Source organism: Elgaria multicarinata, chromosome 10, assembly GCF_023053635.1.
Source record: "Elgaria multicarinata webbii isolate HBS135686 ecotype San Diego chromosome 10, rElgMul1.1.pri, whole genome shotgun sequence".
Taxonomy (NCBI): domain Eukaryota; kingdom Metazoa; phylum Chordata; class Lepidosauria; order Squamata; family Anguidae; genus Elgaria; species Elgaria multicarinata.
In genome coordinates, this window is record NC_086180.1 from 61,120,067 (window position 1) to 61,144,430 (window position 24,364).

At 40.7% G+C, this 24,364-nt stretch overlaps 1 protein-coding gene across 1 annotated transcript; it reads left to right on the plus strand.

The window, feature by feature from the left end:
* Positions 1 to 1,173: 1,173 nt before the first annotated feature.
* Positions 1,174 to 22,916, plus strand: PDGFRL (platelet derived growth factor receptor like). The gene is made up of 6 exons (XM_063136441.1): positions 1,174 to 1,252; positions 6,185 to 6,479; positions 17,146 to 17,297; positions 19,132 to 19,425; positions 19,894 to 20,033; positions 21,936 to 22,916. The coding sequence occupies exons 1-6, from the start codon at positions 1,198 to 1,200 to the stop codon at positions 22,122 to 22,124; spliced, it is 1,125 nt and encodes a 374-aa protein (XP_062992511.1). The 5' UTR covers positions 1,174 to 1,197; the 3' UTR covers positions 22,125 to 22,916.
* Positions 22,917 to 24,364: the final 1,448 nt, after the last annotated feature.

Sequence of the window (24,364 nt, forward strand, 5' to 3'; positions counted from 1 at the left end):
ACAATAGAATTAGAATAGAGTAACAAAGGGACTGCACACACACACAAGTAAAATGCACAAGTGTGTTGCAGCGGCATGGTTTATGTGCATGCATTGCCATCAGACACCGGTGTGCAGTTCTAAAATCTCATTTAAAAAAAAATCTCTGCTGTATAACTAGGGAAATGGGTCCTGTACATTCATTGTGGAAGGCCTTGGGGGTGTCAGGGTCTATCCATATTCCTTAGCCATATTTAGGTGTCCAAGAGCATGCATGCGAACATTTTGTCCTGGAACAATCTGCTCCAGCATTTCTTAAGCACCATCAAGTTTAGTTTGCTGTATACACTTCTACTTATGGCGCAACTAAAAGGCGCAGGAATCCCTTCAGAAAATAAGAAGGGAAACCTACAGCACGATCGTATTTACCTGTTTACTTAGAAGCAAGTTCCACTGAATCCCATGGGACGTTCAGGTAAGTGTGTTTAGGATTCAAGCTTTAATGGCTTGGCCTTCTCCTTGGATTCCGAAGTTCCGCAAACCCACCCGGGACCTTTTGTAATGATTAGGTTTTTGCTTGGGTTTTTCAAAGCATCTGTTTCTTATAGCTCGATCTTACGGATGTTTATTCCTTAGTAACTCCCGGCATGGACTTACTCAATAAGTGTGGGTAGGTTTGGAGAAGAGGAACTTTCTCCGGTTCTAGCTGCCGAAAAGAACAGATCCGTTATTCCCAACTTGGCGCCCTCCAGATGTGTGTTGGACCACAACAGGGAGCCGTAATCCAACACATCTGGAGGGCGCCAAGTTGCAGGCGGCTGTATAGATTATTGGCCCCCTCACCCAACCTTGGCTATATGGGGCGAGACATTCATACTGACAAAATGGGGGTGCCCCGTATGTATAGCCTAAAGCTCCCTTCCAAAAGGAGGGGGGCGGCGGCGGCGGCACTAATAGATCCCAGCTGAACTGATTGACAGCAATGAGGGGGGCCTAAGGGCGGGAAAGGAAAGGGCCATATTCTCTCCCCCCACCACACCACACACACACGCAACCCCATTCCGCTGAGAGAGCCCTTTCCCCATCCTCCTCCAGTGGCTGGCTCCCCTTGCGGTCTTTTTGCCGAAAAAGTTGGCATAGGGGGGCTTCAGGCCTTTTCCTAACTAACTTTCTCCGAGGGCGGACGGGCCGGCGGCTCGGCGCCCTCCCCCTCCCGCCATGAAGCCGTGGCTCCTGCTCAGTCTCCTGCTGTTGCACCAAACGCTGCAAGACGGTGAGTTCAGACTCGGCCCGGTCGGCGCGGCGCTGCTTCTTCCCTCCCTCCCTTCCTGCACTCTCCTTTCCATGCAAGCCCAGCCTTGCAGCATCGTCTTGGAAACAAACCCCTTCAAACCTGGATTCCGTCTCCTCTTCTGTCATTCCTTGCTACCCTTTCCCAGAGGGTCGCGGATAAATGCGGAGTTGGTTGGTTGGTTGGTTGGTTGGGATCTTATTTCTACCCTACAACTTCTCTCAGATGAAAATCAACTGCCTTGTTTCCCATTACCTGATAGAGTCTCCTAATAGAGCAAGTGCGGCTGGGAGTAATGGAGTCCGTTGGCCGCCACCCACGCCCCGTTGAAGAATTTTGAGAATTTGGACATATTTTCCCCCAATTTAGGATTGTGCAGCTCAGCGTGTCTCGCCATATGTAGTTCTTTACCCCCCACCCCACCCCCACGAATATTTTTCAGGAATTGGATCCAGAATCTGCCTTCCGTGAGAGGAAGGGCTGTTTGTGGAAGGTCCTTCTGCCCGATTTTTGGAGATTCTCCCCTCTGCTCTGCTCAGGTCATTCATCAGGATCTCCTGAAAGTCCACTTCTACCACCGCCCTTGAACAGCATAAATCTGGGTCCAAACCAGAATTTTAAGATTCAGTTAGAGGCCTTGGATATTATAACTTTCTGGTACTGTATTAGAAACTCACTAAGATAATATGTGGTGTATATATATCCTTTCTTTGACGCACCCAAAAGCAATGCAGGTGAACATAAGAGCTGTGCTGGTTCAGACCAAGGCTGCATCTAGTACAGCATTGTGTTCACACAGTGGCCAACCAGGAATGGCCAACAGCATCCTCCCACCCATGTACCCCAGCAACGGGTGTGTATAGGCTTACAGCCTCTGCTACTGAAGGTAGCACATGCAGTAGCTATGATAAGCTTCCCCTCCAGGAATTTGTTAACCCTCATTTTAAAGTCATCCAATTTGGTGATATTACTACATCTTGTGTGGTGGCAAATTCCATAGTTTAACTATATGCTGTGTGGGAGAGGTAGTTCTTTTTCATTTTACCTTCACAACCGGTGGGTTTCAGTTTATGAAAGCTGATGCCATAATAAGTTCATTAGTTTTTTCAAGTCTTTTGGTGATTCTTGTGAGGTAGGTTTGGCTGAGAGATAGCGGCTAGCCTAAAGTCACTCTGAGCTTCACAGGCTGTGGGGGAATTAGAATCTGGATTTCGGCCAACAGTCTGACCAATAAATATACTGGCTTTCCAAATAGGATTACTTCTTCCAGGGAAATATATGTGTTTGCAATCATCAAATGTGATATTGGTTTCATAGTTTTTTTTACTACGAGGAAATGCTTTCCATGTAGGAAAAAGCCCAATATGTGAAGCAGCTCTGAGAAATTATACACGAGTTAGATGTCATCACCCTAATCAGTCAGTCCTATTCCCTGCTAGTTATCATAGCTTTGGAATCATCATGTTTACCTGCGTACTCTTTACAGCTTTGTGGTTTTTTTAATTGATTTATTTTTCTCACAGCTATTTCATTACGCAGTGGTTTGCTATTGCATGAACACTCAGCAGGAAGCTACAGCCAACAGTATATTTATTAGGGAGGAAGCCCCATCAAACACAGTATGGCTACATATTCATAACTCCATTACTAGAGACTTGCATACATGAATGAGCCAACTTCAATCACTGCAGAGAGAATTTGTGTTTTTGCTCACAAACACTTTCCCGTGAAATCTATTCCCTTGAGCAAGTCATCAAATTATGTACATACATATTGTACATACATATTTGAGATATGTACATATGTATGTATATATGTATGTACACATATCTGCATACATATGTGAACATACATATTTGAGACAACCTGCCTAATCAACCTGCCTAGTCATCAGATGAGGCACACTTGGTGGTTCTGCATAGACCTGCAATCTGGAGTAGAGCATTTAATGTATTGGCTCCCTCTTTATGGAATTCCCTGGCTATTAAACTTTTGATTCCCACCATGACTTGATTACCTTCCTACCAATCACATGCTCCATTAAAATTAGTGGAATTAGCTGCATAGGATGAGGCTGTGTTTGTTTGTTTACCAGAATTTGCTTATATTAATACTGTTGAGGGGCAGGTTGTCTCTTGTCCATCAGTAAGATTGTAGGCTGTTTTGACAAAGATCTGGGTTGGGGTGGATTTCATTGGTGTGTGTGTTCTTGTGCTGTAAAGCAGCCTTCCCCAAACTGGTGCCTTCCAGATTTGTTTGACTACAACTCCCATTATCCCCAGCCAGCATGGCCAATGGGAAGTCTGCTGTAAAGCACTGATAGTGCTCTATGAACAAGAATAACTAGAGCTTAGTCTGATTAGTGAGACTCGGCGTCCAAAAACCCCATGGTCCCCAAGCAATGTTAACAAAATTGGTAATAACATTCCTGCTGATGCTTAATCAATTGAATTTCTATCTCTTCTGACTCATACACAGTGTCCACAGTGCCATTTGTCTGGTTTGGGAGCAGAATTATATTGCCATTCAATGATCTTTCCGAATAAACTTCAGATAACATCCTGCATGACTTTATCACTGTTAGAAATACACAGTATTTATTTGATGGTTGTAGGGGATCCAGATAGTGTGTGTGAATTTACCCAATAAACAAATAATGATATTTTATTTCTAGAAAAATATCAGTTTTCCGGTACCCTGTGTCCCAGAGCTAGCACTTCCATTCCAGGTGTCAATGTTATGAGTGTCATGGGCATCTATTGAATAATCACAATGGTCTCACTGGTGATGAGCCATGCAAACATAATATAAAATATTTATGTTATTCTAGAATTGTTTGTTAGAAGTTGAATGCTCCCCATTGTATCACTCAAGCATGGGAATAATCACAGAGTCTCTTGAAACATTTAACTAACCCTTTGCAAACAGCAGAAAAACTACATCCAGTTTATGAGGCACAAGGGATATGAAACTGGAGATCTAGCAGCACAATTCAGGCAATTTACTCTCTCTGCAAGTGCTGGAGGAAGGAGTTGCTAACCTGCTCTCTGCTGAGCTGCAGTAACTCCACTGCATATTGTCAGAGGTGGCTTTGAAGCAAACAGCTCAGCAGGGATCAGGTGACACAAGGGACCAGTAGGGTTCCATCTGGCCCTGTTAGGCTGCTGAAACAGGCTATTGCCCTGCAGCAAGGATGGGAACTTAATATTCTGCTACTGGCCATATATGATAATTGGAGCTGGCCCAATACATTTTGCTGCTTGAGGTGGGGCAGCAGTGTTCCCTCCTTCCTCCCCAGTCAAGCTGAATAGTAGCCCTGAGTATGCACAAAATTGGTTTTAAAGGGCTTATTTCAGTTCAGTAGGTAGAGCAAATGTAATCTATATTACTATGCTGCCTGCCTCCACTTCCCATAGAACCAAAGATATACGCTCCCAAACCCCAGGGAACTGAGGCAGAGCCAGAGATATTTTTTTGCTACAAGGTACACTACATCCTGTAGGTATACATTTTGCACACACAATTTTTTTTTACATTTGCTGGTGAGGAACTACATGTGCATGATGCTCCTATTGGGGTGGGGTGGGATGCTCATGATGAATAGCTGGGAATGGGAAGGCTGTCATTCCCACCCTGCCCCAGTGTTTGCTTCCTGAGGTGGCCACCTCACTTTACCTAATGGTAAGCTTGGCCCCTGTCTATATGACAACGGGATTGTTCCTCATTGAATATAAACCCAAATTTTCGTAGATTTGAATCTAGGCAAAGAGTGTCACATAGCAGCAGCAACAGCGATTTATCTCCTGAATTTATTTTTGTAGTGCAGTTATTAATGCGCACATACGATGCAATGGAGTAGCGACAAGCAAAGCCTTAAATTTTATCTGCAGAGCTCTGCAGATTCACAGAAGAGGAAAACCGAGGGCTTAAAGGAACAAGGCAGCAGACGAGGATGTGAGCGGGGGACTGACACGTCTCCTCCCTCTCACTGCCCGTTCCCCTCTTTCTTTAAATTTTAAAGCTCTATCAACATGAAAACAGCGGGAAGGAACAAAGCAGCCAGAGAATGCGATAGGTGGGAAGGCATGAAATCATTTTGTCCTGCCCTCAAAGTTACGCCCACATGTCAAAATGCGATTTAACTCCCCTAAGGACGCATAATTCTAATGCGGTACAAACTCGGATGTTGATCCAAAAGTCGCTGTAAATCACAACTATGAATATGCGCATTATCACGTTAAAAACCCGGTGCTGCAGCGAATGGACGGCTGCATCATGTGTCCTGAAATGTGAATCTGCGCATTTATGTCGGGGTAAAGAAGCCGTATAGGCATCCCCCAGGAATCTCAATAGCACAAGTATAGCTCTAATAGGAAGATGAAGATCTTGTACAAAGTTCTTAGGAAATAAGACTAAGAAGCCGTTTTTACCAGGGTAAACCTATGCCAAGATGAAGCAGATTCCGTGTGCACAAACCAAGTTTAGTTTTCTAAAATTCTAAACTAATTTGAGTCTATCATCTCAGCTGTTTTTTAAAATAACTACTTGTTCATAGGAGTGCTGACTACGAGTAGCTTCTGGCAAAGAGAATTGATTTTACTGAGAAGTGTCATCTCTCCGCAGGGAAAAACTTAGTAATTGCTCATTTGCATGTGGTAATTTAAATCCATGCAAACTTAAAATTGCCTATCAGTGAATATCCTGGTTGAACTAAAAAAAATGAATAGAATGTCAAAAAATAAATAGTATGTTGTTCTGGCATATTTAAAACAGATTGATTGCGAATGGTAATCTTACGTCAGGACAGGTAGGGACGGGGGACCCTTTCAAGAAAAACTGTGTCTATAGAAAAGTATAGTTGTTGAGAGTTGATATTGATATTACATTGTTTATTTTTCTTCTCCCTTGTTATAGTTATTGGTCAGCCTGCTAAGAACAAGCGTCAGAAAGAACCAGGAGAGAACAGGATAAAACCTGCAAACAAAAAAGTAAAACCCAAAACTCCTAAATTAAAGGAGAGAGAATCTACAGATGCTTCGCCAAAGATCCACTCCATAATGACACAAGTAATGGATAAGGGCCGCTTTCAGAAGCCTGCTGCTACTCTAAGCCTTTCTGCAGGGCAGAATTTAGAACTGCGGTGTAAAGGAAATAAAATTGGATGGAGCTATCCTTCTTATCATGACACCTTTAAAGATTCCAGGCTCAGGTAAGATTTTGAATGGTGGCTATGACAAAAGTTGCATCTAAACTTCACAGAAATAATATATTTTAAAAAATCAGGGCAATTTTGGATGATTTCACTTAGGTAAAATACTTAGGAATATATAGGGAAAGGAAAATAATCTCAGTAAAAACAGCAGGATTTATTAAGGAGCGTTGCACATTTCTATTGGATAAAAGTCAAGATGAATAGTGGGTGGAGGTGGAGCTTGCTCAGATGAAATATCTGCTAACTTCATGGGAAGTAAAAAGATGACACTAAGCCTTGTTTTACACAAGTTAGTTTTCCAACTTCATCCCAAATAATTTTCTCCCCCTTCCCCTGAAAAAATAATAATAAACAGTATTTATTTATTTATTATTTATTATTACATTTATATCCCGCCTTTTTTCCTCCAAGGAACCCAAGGCAGCGTACATAATCCTCCTCCTCCTCTCTATTTTATCCTCACAACAACAACCTTGTGAGGTGGGTTGGGCTGAGAGTGTATGACTGGCCCAAAGTCACCCAGTGGGTTTCCATGGCTGAGTGGGGACTAGAACCAGGATCTCCCGACTCCCAGTCCAACTGAGAAACTTCTGCCAGTATTCTAAGATATGAAACCAATCTGCTCTATTTGAGATTAATTTTATTTGCAAAAACTTTCCATATTATAAATGATACGAAGCATTTTTTTTAAATTCTCTCTATATATTCTGCACCTGCTGCTGGATTTTCAAAGAAGAATAACACTGAGCTAAAAGTATGGGTGAATTTTATATATCGTCATTCTCTATATGCATGGGAGTGATGTTTTCCTGAGAGAGTCATCAAAACGTTAGACATTAATTAAAGTAAATGAATACATTGTTGAAGAGTAAATGTGCAATATAATGTGGTTAGGCTTAGCAATATAAGGAAACAAAGGCAGCCATATTGAAATGTAACATCTTTTCCCAGAAGAAGTTGTCACATATCCAGAAATAGATATGTATCAGATTTAAGCCATGGAAAAGTAACTACTGTTATCACAAATTTAAAAAACAACAATTAGCTCAAGTAATTAATTGTCATAGAAAGCTGTGTATCTGCTACAAATACAAGTTGTTTGTTAAATAATGTCATGGCGGAGATGTTTGTGAAGAAACTAACCATGACAGCCAGAAAATGCAACCTCTTACATTTGGAACTAATAATGCAAATGCATGAACTTCCATCACACCTAAAGATGCCATTAGTCTAATAGATTCAGTATGCTAATTATATTATTCCCAAATGCTCTGGGTTTCATTTTGCAGTTAGATGAGTTATTGCATATCAGGCCACTAGATGGCAGCTTTCACCTGTAATATTATTGGCATCCACCCTTGACCAGAGGGAATTAATAAATAATTCTATAAATGCACAGCTGCTTTCACTTTTCATGAGTATTTGCGTAGTTTTAGACACATAGTCAACTGAATTGCCAAAATTCTTTGACTATAAAGGTAAGCTAGATTTTTAGACAAATGAGGACTTTTTTCCAAGTTCATAAATGTAGTCCTAAAAAGAAATGGTAATGTTTGAAATCAAGAGTCTGGTATTTTTCAATACTTAAATTATGTATAGTCTCAACATTTGTATTCCCAGTTTAAATCCAAATACTGGACTTTTAAATGCCTTGATTAAATAACTTCATTAATTTAGCACTACCAGATTTAGAGCACGGGTTACCAGCTTGAACACCTATTTATACTTCTAACTGAAAAAATAAAGTCAAGATTTCTCGTAACTAAGAAAGACTTCTCAATGAGGGATTCTCCTCTTTTTTCTAAAGAGCATGAACTCTTCAGAGGCTTGCACTGAAAATGAGAAGCACAAAAAGTGTAACCCACCTAAAGTTGGGTGCTTTATAGCACAATACTCATATATTTACTCGGGTTAATGGGCCATCATTTGCATAGGATTGTATTTTCAACTTGAGATAGTTTTAAAAGAAAAATTATACTATTCCTTTCTACCCCTAAAAGTTGCCCTGAGATGACTTCCAGATTAAAAACATAAAAATACAATTAAAAGAATAAGACTAAAACCAAAATGGAATATATCACTTAAATAATTAAATGCAATGTGAGATAGGCAAAAAACAACTGGATCTTTGAAAATGCATTGCCACAGCAAGAAATTAAAAACAGATTAAAGGCACATTGGAATTTTAAAAAGTCTTTGCTGCCCTCTTAAAACTTGAGACTATTGTGGGAGAGTGTTTCACAGTCTGGGTGCTTCTATCAAGATGGTCTCCTCTTGTGTCTCCACAAAGCATAATTCTGAAGATGGAAGACCTTGGATGTTGAACACAGTGCATGACTAAGTTAATGCAGGAGGTGGTCTTTTGGATAAGAAAAGGCTGCAATTTGGGTGCTTAGGCTTCCTTCGCGATTTTGTCAACGCCATGAATTTAAGCCCATGCTGGGACTGCCTTGGCCCATTTATTTATTTATTTATTGCATTTCTCTACTGCCCAATAGCCAAAGCTCTCTAGGCGGTTCACAAAAATGCTTCTCATTCACCAAGTACTTCATCAGGAGCCTGTACTGAAGGACCAGGGCTGGGCACTTGCCCTCCTTCGTTGGGCCTGTTTCTGGGCATACCCAGAATGTCTCCCACCCCCTCTGAAGGGTGAAGGGTATGCATGCGCTTTCCCCAGATTCTGAGAAAACAGCGATATCAGGATGGGGTGCCTTTGAGCATGTTCAGAGTTCAGCCTCTCAAAGTCACACTGTTGTATCTAGTTATGGTTTTAAAAACACGCTCGATGGTTGGGAGGAGGCACCGCAAATGGACGCAACCCCTTTATGTGGGTTGTTTCCTTTTATGTGGAATTGAATTGACTGCTTGAGACCGACCTTAGGAGTATGGGTTGTGAAAGGCACGCAGCGGCCATCCACCTGCGCACTCACAATGGCTGCCAAAGGCTGGTAAGTCTGGCCTCCCGTCAAAGGCATGCTGGGAGTTGTAGGCATAAGCCTAGGTTTTTATTAAATTCTTTAAAAATACTTAAACACCCAAATTTTGTGTTTTTAGATTTTTGTGGTACATTGTGCAGCCGGACCTATCAGTGTGCCAAATTTCAAGTTTCTAACTCACCTGGAAGTGGCTAAACATTTCCGAACATATGTGACACACACATACTTTCTGCTTTATAGGTAGAGATGATTACCATTACTTTTGTATAGTGATAGGCAAACTTTCCTGGCTTGATTCAAATTGAGACTGAAAATTATGTGTAACAATAGAGTATACTGAAAAGTTTCAAACATATTTGTAAATTGCCAGCCCCCTCCCCCTGAGCTCTCAACCTCTGCTGTGAGCCTCAGACCCCCTTATCTGGCAGCTATGACTGTTGGACAGCAGATGTGACAGGAGGAGGGGAGGAAGAAGGCTCCTCTTGTTCTTCCTCCGCCTCCCTGTCCAGTGCTTGGAACTGCTATAGCAGCATTCCAAGTGCCAAGAAGGAAAAAGGTAATTATGCAACTCAGCAACTACTACTTTAGTAGAATCCCTGCCAGCCATTGCAACTACTCATTAGAACCTTGAAAATTGGCTGCACTGTCTGGGTTTAACCATCTATCAGCCACGGGGAAGCTCTGGTCCACAAGATTCCCAATCCAGCCTGCTAGGCTGTTCCTCTTGGGAACACTCCACCTTTCCAAAGCCACACCCCTTTATATTTGATCTGAGCCAGTGATTGCCAGCTCGGCTTTCTCTGGCACTCACTTTTTTCATTGGGGAACTCAGTCTGCAGGCACATCTAGGGGGGTGCAGAGTAGGCCTTCTCCGCCCCAAAACTCAGGGCGGTGCTCTGTTGAGGCGATTCTCAGCCCCGCTTTTCGAGCGGCTCTGGTTACTCCACCCCGTCGTATTACCCATTGGAGAACTGCCCATTTCCAGAGAACCGTTCTAGTCAATGGAAATGAATTAAATGCTTACACCTCCCTCATTTTTAAAGATAAAGAGATGAAACTTGGCGATAGTGCTTAAGTTGGTATTTAGTCATGCCAAGTTTGGAGCAGATCCTTTCAAGCCTTGATTTTTTGGGGATTTTGCTTAATTTCGTTGTTTGAAAATTATTTTTTAAAAAGCTGTCATTTTTTAAAGATAAAGAGATGAAACTTGGCATTATGATATACATAAGTAGGGCTTTAGGCATGCCAGGTTTGTAGCAGCAGTTCCATTCATACCTTGATTTTTTAGGAATTTTGTTTTAAAAAATTCTCCTCAAACCATTTCCATCCCCCAGACACGTGCACACACACATGTACGTTAATCCACCCCTGCGCATTTATGGAGGGAGCTTTTAACCTTTACTTTGCTGATGCAGAGCTCCACTGCTGCTGGTGGATGTTTCTAATCCAACCTTTTCCAATCTGATGCCCTCCAGAACTATTGAATGGAGGGCCTCCCCCTCCCTGCACTGGAAGCCCAGCCAGCCAACAGGAGTAATAGTTTAACTGAAATAAAGAGCCTGCCTGACTCAGGTGTAGAAGCTTACTCACTCATGATGCCAGCCAGCCTAGCAGCACTTTCACACTGTTGATGATTGACTTCTATGAGTTCAAGCAGAAACATGCTCCCTGTCCCCCCATGGCCAGAACCAGCAGCCAGTTAGTGTTTCCCACTCCCCCGAACACTGTGATTGGAGGAGAACACAGTCACGGACAGCACTGTGGCAATTACTAATTGGTTAGCCACAGATATCAGTATGAAAGCTACCCCTCACCCCACTCACGTCTCCAAATATGGAGATATTCAACTGAGACACACACACACAGCATTGACACCTGAAAAACTGTTGGGTAATTTCGGAGATATTAGAAGCTCCGACTGGGTGTGCCTCTGCTCTGAAATTAATCGGGTTTGGAAGCAGCCAATCTCCGCTCTAGAAGATCGAATGCTCCATGGATGTTTGCAGTTGCCAGATCTTTCCGATGTGGAGTGCACACCCCTAGGCGCATCCCAGTGTGTGTGGCGGGGGGAGGATATGTGTATGCCAGTGAATGGGGTGAGAAGCATATCAGATGCCACATGCCAGCAGTGGGGTTGGCCCTACCCACTTTAGGCTGTGGCCCCGAACTATCTTGCCCAACATAAAGGTCTCCCCAATACTGACTTAGATTTTCCTTTTTATGTATTGGCTGTTGTGTTCACATAGCTAGTGGAGGCTGGTGGCTCCGATGTCAGTGAGGCTGTGAATCTAACCTTTGAACTTATGACATTTTAAGTAATGATCTGATTTCATGTTAGTACTGCTGGCATTCTCTTACAGTGGTATTTGTGAACATGTTTGAACAAGTGGCCACAAATCTGTATGACTACAGTGTGGGACTTCATCTGTTTGGTTGGGCTGTAAAGCTATTATTTCAACAGTTGTCTTCAATATATGATTCTTATAATCACTGTTAAAGTGGTACACCAAAGCTATTCTTGCCTGTATCTTCATTTGTTTGGTGATTATTTCCTGTCAGTTGTGGCATCAACAATATGGGTATGCAAAGCCCCACTGTTTGGCATATTTTATCATTAGTTTAGGATTAATTTCTCTCCTTCATCCTGATTCTCCATATAAGCACTATTTTTTTTTGCCTTAGTCATTTTCTATTCATTCATTCATGACTGAAAGAAAAAAAAGAGTACAATGATATATTGCTTTTTTTGCTGTTACTTGTTTTGCTTTTTGGTGGGCTGTTACTGCAATGAAAATTCTTGATCACCTCTGTTTTATTTTATTTTATGAGTAAGTTTAGTCCGATTTCTCTGGGACTATAAGTATGACTAAATCTGGATCCAGCCCAAAGGCTGCAACTGGAGTAGTTTCTGCCACTTGTCATATTTTACTAGGTTGCATCTAGGTTACATTGAAAAAGGAGTTAGCCTGAAAATTGCAAACCTGTTTTTCAGGACCTGTTGTACATTTGATAAATACAGTACCCATTAAGATATTTTTCTGGATGTAAATAAGTCTAGGGCACAGAAGACAGATCGGGGTGGGTGGGTGAGGAATATCTCTTCTTATTTCAACTTGCCTTTATAAAGATGCAAGTTTTTGACGCTATTCATTGTCATGAAGAATGCTTCTGTCAAGGGTTTTAGACTATGACAAAAAGGTAGATCTATTAGAGCAGTGGTCTTCAACTGGTCCAGACTTGAGACTCACCTCAGACTCCCAACCTGCAACATGGTTCCCACTTTCACAATTGCCAAACATGGTGGCAACAGCTTTGCTGCAACCCATCCGGATCGATCTCATGACACACTTTTAGGCCATGACCCACCAGTTGAAGACCACTGTACTAGAGAATGCACAGGAGATTCATTTTCCATAAATGCAGAGACACTTTGCTTACTTACGCAAAAGCACGAATGTATCTCTGCATCCATGCTGCTGAGCTGCAGGAGGGAGAACGTGCACCCAACCCCATACCTCCTTAAGGAGGAGCAAAGGATAATAAGTTCCTAGAGACAGTTTTCGTGCAATGCCAGCACAGCAGGACCATCTGGCCCTGTCTTGGCATCACAAGAAGTTCTGAACTGAGCTACTGTCGTTCAAAGTAGAGAGTAGCCTAATCGCTAGACAGTTGCATATACAATAGATTAATCAGCAGGGGGTTACAGGCTGTTCTAATGAGCTAAGGTCTCTACTGAAACTGGTTTTGTTTTCATCGAAAGAAACACAGTTGATTAAATATCTACCATTCACTATTTATTATTCTTGGATTAATACAGCTGGAACACTTTGAACAAAAAATCTGATAGATGCAACCCTTTTCTCATTAACACTGCATAGGATTGGGCTGCGAATGGTTTAGATATAAAACCACTGATAGCTACTGATGATTATTGGGTTTTAGGAATGTGCTTATATTCAGGGCTGTGTGTTGTACATTTTTAAAAAATCAATATGAAAACTTCTGTGCTAAGAAAAAGAAATAATTCTACAACATGTATAAATTATGCAAATTAAGCATATTTACTTACATGTTTTGCATCACATCTTCCGCTTTTGCTAGTTATTGGGAGGAAAAAATAATTATGCAGGGCTTCGAAGTCCTGCTTCTTCCAATGGAAACACTATTCATTCCGATCTAGCTTCTGAGACTTTATCAGGGATTTTTTTTCACTCTAGCATATGAGATAAGAATTTCCTTTAAAACAACAAGAACATGAGATTACTATGAGTTTTGTAAGTGCTGCAACAAACAGACTTGGTATTTGCATAGTTGCTTACATTTTCTATAAATGCACACAGGTCATTATCTCAGTACATGTGTATAGGTGCTTCTGCTGTGCTGCTGGTTAGGTTCTTTGTGGGAAGTACTATTCCAAAAGGAACTCCGGGTTGGGTAGATTTTTGGAGAACTTCCCTCTGTGTGGGTAACCAGCAGTTGTGCTGCTGTTGTCATTTCCTTGGCTTGCCAGGAGGTCTAGCAGGAGTTGTTTTGGATAAACTGTATTGGTGCATATGAGTTGGGGGGAAAAGGACCCTGGAAGAGATCATACGTTGAAAGTGCTAATTACCCTAACTTGGGATAGAAGAAGGATTGTCTTGGGAAGGTTCTGTTCTTGTCGTGTATTAAATCTAATAGTCAAAAATTCTACTAGCCACCTACAGATAGTACTGTATATAAGAAAGTAAAGATAAGAGGCAGACATTTGGGCACCACTCCGTTTGCCAAAATATAACATAATTAAGGTCTGGGAACTGGATTGTGTTACGAAGATTGGAACAAATTTACACGAAATTAGGAGGAAAGTGGTTTTCCTACTCATAGTAAGTATATGTTCTTTATAATGTCATGTCTGTTTGCCCCTGCTGGAAAACTTCTAAAACGGGTACTATTCTTGAATAGGATGACTAAAGATTTCTACAAACAAGACCATTTATTGGTAAGCTTTAAACACTAAAGTCACAATGCACAAGCATTACTCATGACAACATACAATTTAAAGGAACGGAGTGACATTACTTGTGACAAATTTAAGTCCCACTGATTTCAATAGGGCTTCATTCTAATTAATTTCTGCCAGAATGTTCCCAGTATTTTTCGTTCTATTCTTGGCAATATGTGTTAGCCACCTTGCTTCACTAAAGGCACATGTTTAAACAGAAAAAGTCCTACAACTCCCAGCATCCCTTCAGAAAGCCATATTGGCTGGGGCATGCTGGGAATTGTAGGATGTTTTTCTGTCTAAATATGGATAGGATTTCACCCTAAACCACCCTTGCCATGGTTGGGGTTCTTTACTCCAAACTCAAAAATGATTCAGTACTGTAATTCATGCATGGGATAGAATTTGTGAACTGCCCAGAGTGCTCTGGCTATTGTACATGTAATAAATAAGTAAATATAATTTATTTTTCATTTATGTAGAAACTGTAACATCAGTTTCCTATATAAAACAGAAAGGGGTTAGATAGAACTTTAATCTGCAAAGGGTTAGGGGTTAGGAAATGAAGAGTACAACAAAGTAGGAACGTTGTACTGATACTTTTTAGGATACTTTAGAACAGGAGTGGGGAATCTGTAGTCCTCCAGGTGTTGGAATACATCTTCCATCAGCCCAGACCATTGGCCATGTTGGCTATGACTGATGAGAGTAGGAATTCATCAACATCTGGAGGACCACAGGTTACCTCAAGCTGATATATTTAGTGCAAAGTCTTTGTAAATATATAAAGCTCAGGAATGGACAGTGAAATCTAGACAGGTGTTCCAGCTGTTCATTTCTCTCTCTCTTTCTTAGAAGCAGGAATTGTTATTCTGGAAGAATGCTACTGTTCTAGTTCAAGTAAATGCTAAACATGTTCATCCATTTACCGAAAGATAGAATGGGAGGAGACTGTATTAAACGAAACTAAATATGAATAAAAAAAATAAACAATTACTGTAGTGCAATTTTTATTCAATTTTTACAGGCACAATCAGATTTTATATATGTTGAAAAAATTGATCCTTTACCAAGAAATTGACATTTAATTGCTGGAATGTTTATAAGTAGAGAGTGCAGCAGATCAATTTGTACAGTGAATTAATTAATGCTGACCTTAATTTGTCTCATCCGATGGGCCCTCTAACCACATATTTAGCAGACTGTTAACTTCGGGAGTCAAAATTCCTTAGGCACAACCGCTTCTCAATATTGTAGATGTTCAATGCTGAATATTGCCATTTGTCTTGCAGGCATGTCATCAAAAGCTACAATCAAATTACTCACTTTTCAGCTAGTTCCACAAAAGGGTGTTCAAATGACAACAGGCTGATGTGAAATATTAAGCCAATGGTTGCCACCCTTTGGTCTGAGGTCCAAGGATAAAATAGGTCCAGGGGCTCTATTGGAATGGCAATACCTGTGTCCTTTTTTTCCTTCTCCAGCATGCACTTCTCACATTCAAGATATGTGGGAAGTAGAGATGTCCAGATTTTGAGAAATACGTCCTGTGTTTTTCATGGATTGTGCCCTGTCATTCATTCCAGCGTCTGTTCACAGATGGATTTGAACTTTTCACAGACAGAAAAATACGCAAATAATTCCATAAGAAAGTTCACAACAATTTACATAATTTATATTAGTATGTAACATTTAGCATATTGTCTCCTATGCCATTCGACTTTTCCCCATGTATATTTTCCAGCATGGCATATGTCTCAGCAGAAATGTGCATATTTTCCTGCAAATGAACTTGCATAAATTCAGGAAAGTAAAAAATAAAAATCTAGAAGTCCACAAACTTTGTGTGGCCTGGGGAGGCCAGTCTGCAGTGGATTTCACAGGTCAGATTCTTAGAAATCTGAACTCATTTTAGTCCATCACAAATTTCTCCAGCAGCCCTAGTGGGGAGGCATTTGGAAAAAGTTACTCTATCCCTTGCCATTTGGGGACCACCCCTCATCTGGGCTGCTGATGCATTGCTAGACTTTTGATAATGTGCAGGGCAGGCACAAAACTGAAGCCTGCCCTATAAAATCACTTTCATTTCCTTACATAAATGACAGAATACAAAATTGTATGATGGTTTTGTTCCTTTGATCATGCAAATATTTGCAGAGTATATTTTTGTTCCATGCATCAATACAATCAGCAGTTGATGCTGTTTCTTTACCAAGTGTGAGGAATGAGCATCTTTGGTCATATTTCTTAGTGCCTCACAGACCTTTCATGGTTGTTGAAATGATAAATTAGTATGTTGAAAAACTAGATTTTGGAATAAAACACATTTTTTTTTAAAAAAAACCCCTCAATTTTCTGAAAGTGTGACTGAAATACTCCTGTGAGGTATCTCATAAGATAGGCTCTTTCAAAGGATGCAGGAAATGTGTTATCCCTGCTTATACAGAAACCCTCATGTAAATATTTCATGAAGGGTTAAAGAAGAATAGAAGATTATTATAGTCTTTCTGTCCCCAGAGGAAATATTGAAAACATTAATATTCATAAAGGCTGAAACTAACTCTAAACAATGGCCCTACATCATGACTTTTAAGCAAAATGTTGTTTCATCTTTGTATGTGATTTCTGATGAACAGAGGTGTGAAAATGAAATAGAAGGAAAATCAAAATAATGAAATCAAGTCATATGAGAGTATAAAACTAGCACAAACTGAGTTTGGTTATGCTTTGTCTTTGTTCTAACTAGCATCAAGCAACATGATAGATATGGTCAGCTGATCCTGGGAAATTCCACTGCAGCAGACACTGGTGAATACAGCTGTTGGCTACTCCTATGCAGTGACTACAATTGCAAGAAGGATGAGTCAAAAACAGGCTCAACGTACATCTTCTTTACAGGTAATGGACTGGATAGTTCATCCCAAAGTTATTATTAAAGAAGGTAATTTCTATTTTTCCATCTTGGGATTTCACCGTATCCCGATTCCCCAGCTCTGGCCTTTCTTCAGACTGTGTCAGCTGCAACTATAGTCCTTGCAGTTACATAGGCTGAATTTACATAGATTGAGAGCTCCTTCAGACTAGAATTTTATTCCATGCTGATTACTGGGCACTCACAGATTTTTGCGGGTCCCTCTCATGACGTCGTCTGCCTCCCATGCAGCTCCTGCCCCTTCTAGCCTTCTTCGCGCCACAAAAAAACCACCCCAGTAAGTCCGACTTATTTTTAAAGATGGAAGTTGCCGCTGTCTCCTGCTGTGTGCAGGAGAAGCAGCATGATTAAAATGGCCCACTGAATGGGCCACATGCATGTTGTTTACTTCCTCTTTCAAAACAGGAAGTAATGAGGGACAAGGTGTGGGCGGAGAAGCAACGGTAAGTAATCATGATTTTCCTCTGTCTGATGACGCTCTGAATATTCCTTAGGGAGGGGATCCTGAGTCATTATTTGTCCACTCAAAGTGGATAAGGATTTGGTTAACACAGAGACATACCTGGGCAAGATTCAGCCAAGTCACATTCCCTAGCACGGGGAAGAGGTACATTTAGATATTTGCTTAAGAGTAGATTGGCCAGGCCAGACATGCCCTGCAGCTTTAATTAGTTAACCCTCTCTTTGTTGCAGTCATGGAACAACAGGATTGGAAGGGTGCTCCAAGAGATCATCCAAACCAACCCTAAAAATCTCATATTCCTTAATAGATGTCTAGGGATTATCTATCTACCTATTATCCAGATGTTGAAAGATTTCCTGAGTCATTCAGAGATGCAATTTTAGAGCAGAACAAGCAGCATTCTGAATAGTGAGTTTCTGGCTCAGCCCCTTCTCTGGACCAGGCTACCTGAAAGACTGCTTCCTCCCATTGATCCTGCCTGGGTGTTAAGACCTTTGGGGGAGGCATTTATTTTGAGACTCACTTTCAGAGGTGCTTTTGGTGGTCATGCAAATGAGGGCTTTCTCAGTGGCTGCTCCCAAGCTGTGGAAAGGTTACGTTGGCTCACTCTCCGCTGTCCTTCTATGGGCAGGGCAAGACATTTTTATTCAGGTCTGTTGGATTTGAACCTGCTTTTATCCTGTTATTGTTAATTCTGTGTTTAATGCATTTGTTTTATTATTATTTTAATCAAGTGTATTTGTAATTGTAAGCCATCTTGAGTGCCATTTCTCTTGGTAGAAAGGCAGGGTAAAAATCAAATAAATAAAATTAGTAAAACCCAGAATTGTAGTAAAAATCCTCCCCCCTCCCCACAGAACTAACTGTCATGTTGACCCTGTGGGGAAGAAGAAGCAAGGGAGACAAGAGCAGGCAGAGACCATCAGAGCCTGCTACAGCTGGACCCACCCCAGGGCTAACGGTCATCATGACCTTGTGGGGAAGAAGAAGAAGAAGAAGCTGTTGGTCTGCCCCTCCATTGGGAGATGAGAGTGGGGAGCAGGGCCTTCCCACCAGCCTGAACAGTCTTCTTAATTTATTTTTATTTTCTCCCTCTTCCCTCCCCATCCCCTTTTCCTTGTGTTTCATGTCTTTTTTAGAATGTAAGCCTGAGGGCAGGGACTGTCATTCTTTACTGATCAATTGTAAGCCGCTCCAGGAGCCTTTTTGGTTGAGGTGTGGGATAAAAATACTCTAAATAAATAAATAAATAAATAAAACATCAGAGTTAAAATTGTAATGAAATTAAGTGTATGATAGTTATGCCCAATATACATTGTATTTGCTTCTTTATACAGACAAAGGGGAGCTCTTTGTTCCCTCCCCCAGCTATTTTGAAGTGGTCTACCTCAACCCAGACAAACCAGCAGTGATTCCTTGCCTAGTGACCAACCCGTCAGCGAAAGTAACTCTACATCAGGAGTTTCCAGCAGAAGAAATCAAAGTGGATGGAACCAACATAATCTATGACATGAAGAAGGGCTTTGTCTATCGGCACCCAACCTCTGATCACAAAGGAGTGGTTTACTGCAGAGCTGAATTACGGGGAGCTCCTCAGATTTCCATTAAATACCAGTTGCTTTACGTGGAAGGTAAACTGATTGTGAGCTACTGCGGATATAGTAGAACTGTTGGACTAGATGGGCCTTTGGTCTTATCCAGCAGACCTTCTATGGCAACCCTATGGGAGTCAAACAGTAATCCCACGCCAACACCCTCTAGCCACAGCCCAACAGAAAGGACCGGAACCACTGCAAAATAGCACACCAAGGCCCAGTCCCATCAGGTAGTCCAGAAGGATATCATGGTTGCTGGTATCCAAAGCTCCGGAGACATCCAGGAGAACTGATAGGGTTGTTCTTCCGCTCCCCACCATCTACTTCCCAGCACCAGCCATGCACCAAGCAATCAAAGCAGTTTCAATCCCATATCCTTGCTGAAAGTTCAATTGAAATGGGTCCAGGAACAGGCTGGCTGCTTTTTTCTGGTAATCTTGCATCTGTAAGAATGTAATTTGGGAAACAGCCTTTCATTTTATCTCACTTTTCCTTTTTAACCAGTTCCTAGTGGGCCACCCTCAACTACAATCAAAGCATCATCCAATAATCCAGAAAGTGGTGATGATATCAGTGTTCTGTGCACAGTTTTGGGGGAACCAGATGTAGAAGTGGAATTTAATTGGATATATCCTGGGCAAGAGGTAAGCTCTGTTCCTTCTCTGGTTATTTCTCAAAGGCTAAAATAGAAAATTATGTACATAGCACTAACTCTAGAATGGACTTTAGAAAGCTGTGGAAACAAAACTTATTGGTTGCAGAAAGATTTGCTTAAGTCTTGAAAAGGAGATGCACATATCAAGAAGAAATAATAATGACTTGTAACCTGTTTTCCATCGCTTTCAGCTTGGAAAGATGCCTCATCCTTGCCCTGGCAAGTTTTGTAGCACAAAAGCCTAAGAAAAGAACCACTAAAGAGCTACCTAGTACAGTACAGTAGGTAGCATTTGTGTGTTATAGATTGCATTTAGCACCCAAGAAACAAATATGCAAATATCTTATCAAGAACGTTTTTTATCTAGGAAATCCTGCTATAAAATACAAGGTCCCTTCACGTCAACTTCCTTACCATTAAGTAAAATACCAAACAATCTACCTTTTCCAGTTTCCTTTTCTTATATTGAAAATTTTAGACTTGTAGGTAGGTATACATCGTTAAAGTTAATTTCTTGTGAGCACAGAGCATTCTAATAGTTTTCTTTCTTGGATTGCCAAAATCTTGATTTTTAGATCCACTTCTAAGACTCAGTGACCTGGTTCGCATGACACAACAGCCCACCATGGCTTAATTTAACTGAATGCTCATAGGTGCCATTTTTGCTTGGCACCTGGCTTGCCATGGCTTGTTGTGTCATGCAAACCTGTGGGGTAGGGGTTGTTTGAGGATTAGATAACCCTCAGATAACCCATGGCTTGTTTTAGAATTATTTGAGGGTTATCTAACCCTCAAACAAACCCTGCTGCCTGGGTTTGCATGATATGGTAAGCCAGGCACCCAGCACAACATAATAGCCCCCATGGGTAAATTAAGCAAATTGAAAGTGTCTGAAGCTGCAAAATCTTGCACCTAGTTGCTCATGCAGATTTACTCATACAAACATGGATAACAGGACTGCACACTAAATCTTAATCCATTTTTACTCCCTTATGCATGAAATATAACAACTTTTTCAAAGGTGGCATTAAAAGGAACAAATTCTTACATTCTAAACGTTGGCTTACATCAGCATGTACTGAACTCCTATTATATACCAAGTACCTAAACTAAAAAGGCAAGCCAAGCAACTGCAATCCCTAAACCATTTAAACTGGACAAGATCCATTTCAATATTGCGCCTTTGAGGACCCAGATGGGCTGAATTTACACTTAGTTATGCTTAGGATAGAACCATTGAACTCTGTAGGACTTATGTTAGTCATGACTAATTCTCATTGATTGCAGCGTAGCTACTCTAAGCATGACTGAGTCCAGATCCAACCCTAAGGTTGAATTTTATGAACATTTACTTATGAGTAAGTCCTGCTGCTGGATTCAGCCCATTTACAATTAAACATGCACGGAATCCAGCTGTGCATCACATTTAAATTCTCAAATCCCAAATTAAACTGTCTATATCTGGCATGAATGCAAAGAGAAGCCAGTCTTAAGTTGTGCCACGCTTTCCCTCCAAATATTAAGCTTTCTGTGAATTTAAAAATACAGGCAGCTACAGCGGCAGCAGATACATCTTTCATTGTATGAGAACAACTGGGGTTCTGTTGTCAAACTAGCAGCCTCAGTCTCTTCCCTTAATAACTCTTAAATTTAGACTAAAACTCTTATGTGTGATTTATGTCAGCCTCCCCCAACCTGGTGCCCTCCACTCGTACTGGATGGCAACTGACCATGCTGGCTGGGAATGCAGGTAGTTGCAGTTGAACATATCTGGAGGGCACCAGGTGGGGGAAGTCTGCTTTATGTGAACAAATTAAATGCTGCTAAGAAAATGAATACTGTTTACAGAATTGTACTCTATTACTATTTTATATGGGTGTTTTTCAATCAGCATGAAAGACCTGTGATTATCCAAGACTCTTGGAGGCTGATCGACAGAGGAATCGGTCATACCACAAGAATCTCCGAGAGCGTTATTACTGTCGAAGATTTTGAGACCATTGATGCCGGAAACTACATTTGTATAGCTCAGAACCTTCGAGGACAGACTACAGTAGCTACCCACATTGAAATGATATGATGTTCTGAACTCACGGGACAGAGACACAGAACAGGAAATGGACTGGACTGCTTCTTGCTTGCTTGATACTCTGAACTGGATATGAGTAGGAACAAAAGTTAATATATTCCTTTCTAATCACTCTGTAATGGAAATCCAAGTATATGGTTATGAAAGATGCTGATTGACAGCAAGTGTAGCACAGTGACCCCTTAATTCAGAGCATGAACTCTTTTAGTCGCCTTAGAGAGATCGCTATCCTTCTCAGCCTCTTCCTGCCTGTGTTCATTATGAAAACACTGACTTGTCTTATAATACTGCTGAGATAATGTCTGTATCACGTTTTGAACACTAAAGCACTATATAAATGCTAAGCATTAAGTATAAGAGAGTCACTTTTTAAGAAACAAAATATTTCTTAAATATTTCCCCAACAATAATTCTTGATGCTATCAGTTCTTAGAACTAGATAAATTACCTAGAAAACACACCATATTTTAGTCTTGCTCTTTGTCTTACTGGGTACGCAGGAAAAGGATAAGATCATTTGTAATGTTCACCCACAACAGGGTATGTTGCTTGGTGGTTTGGAATTTAACTTTTATTTTACTCTAAAATGTTATGTCCTTTCTCCACCCAGTAGAATTAGTCATTAGCATAAAATACTTCTGTACTTTGCCGTAGTTTCAACAGTATGTGAATTTTTATATGTCATTTTAAGTATATTAGACTGCTGCAGCCAGCATCACAGCTGATGTTGGTGTCTTAAAAACAATTACACATTGAACAAATAAAATATTTTGCAAGTTTTAAGTATTTGGCGTTCATAGATGTTAATATATTTAAACATCCACTTCCATCTTTTGTAAAGGACACGATTTGGTATTAGTGATTTCCCTGAGGGAAGTGTGGTGTAGTGGCTAACGTGTTTGACTAGGAGTCGGGTGATATAATAATAATAATAATAGTAACCTCATTTTACAGAATCCAATAGGAGGTATTTTGCTGAAAGTTAGGCAGAACAATAAAAGTAAGATTCTAAAAAAAAAAAAATAGAATTCAAATTGAAATTAAATTGGTTGGATTTAAATCAGGGGTGGCCAACTTGTGGCCCTCTATTAATTGTATAGAGGATCAAGTAGTCATTCTGCTCTGGCCTATTTGGAAGGCAAACAATACCTCTAAGTCCTCAATAAAGTAAGAGTATAATCTTCTAAAGAGGCTTGAATAGTTTATTACTGCTCAAAAGATTTATTGGACTGACAAAAATCAGTGACTGATGCGTATAAAATCATGACTTTATAAGTAGCACTACAGGGAATTATTCTGGCTCATATGTTTAGGGCTGCAGTTCATAACTAACTTCCAAAAGCCCAGAAAGTATAGTAGCTGTTGTATAAAGATGCATCGCCCTACGAATGATGCATTATACCACACAATCAATCCTATTGAAACTACAGTATTCTACAATTTTTTACTTGAGCCCATCTCCCTATTTAAATCAGGTCTGGTCCTCCGTGTTCAAGTTAGGAACAGGGAGGAAACAACCCTGAGTTACCATTTACAGCCACTGCTGCCCGACGCAACAAGTATGACCTAGTTAAAGCAATCACTATTAAGTCTACCGAAGTTTAATCTCTCTCTGTCTCTCTCTCTCCAGACTATCAGTGAGTTTTGCTTCCAGGTATTGAGATGAGTCAAATTACGTTGTGAATTGGTAGTACAAAGGTGAATACTTGCAAAATTTGAAGTGGCTAGGTTAGCATGACGTCCAGCAAGTGTGTTGGAAAAGGTTAAATGAAAACAATATTCCTATAATCCTATGTCTTGACATTTCCCTGTGTTAAAGAGTATTTTCTATAAACATGTTTAAAGAAAAAACTATTGATACATTCTCTAATATGGGTTACAAGGCTTTTAACAAAACATTCAAATTCTACCAACAAGCGCCCCAAAACGATGAACCACAAACCCTGGGGATTATTTTTCTTTAACAGTTCAATCATGCCTTTCATTCCCTATGTTCAGAGGTAACTGAATTTGGAGGAAGCGCCAAAATTTGCAGACATACAAAAGATTTTTTTAGAAAAACACAGCTAACCCCCCCAAACCCTAGAAATGGTCCTAATGAGGACTTTGTAAGCTCAGCAGTGTGGAATGCTGGGAAACTTTTGCTGGCGGGGGGAGATGGAATGTAGTATTGTGGAGGAGGGCATAGCTAACCAACTGAAATCGTAAACAGGAGCACTCCACACTGCAAC

Bases quoted from the DNA above. Each gene is read 5' to 3' on its own strand.
- PDGFRL (XM_063136441.1), top strand. From the start codon at position 1,198: ATGAAGCCGTGGCTCCTGCTCAGTCTCCTGCTGTTGCACCAAACGCTG. The intron at 1,253-6,184 runs GTGAGTTCAGAC...CCCTTGTTATAG, and splicing joins GCACCAAACGCTGCAAGACG to TTATTGGTCAGCCTGCTAAG. The intron at 17,298-19,131 runs GTAATGGACTGG...TTCTTTATACAG, and splicing joins AACGTACATCTTCTTTACAG to ACAAAGGGGAGCTCTTTGTT.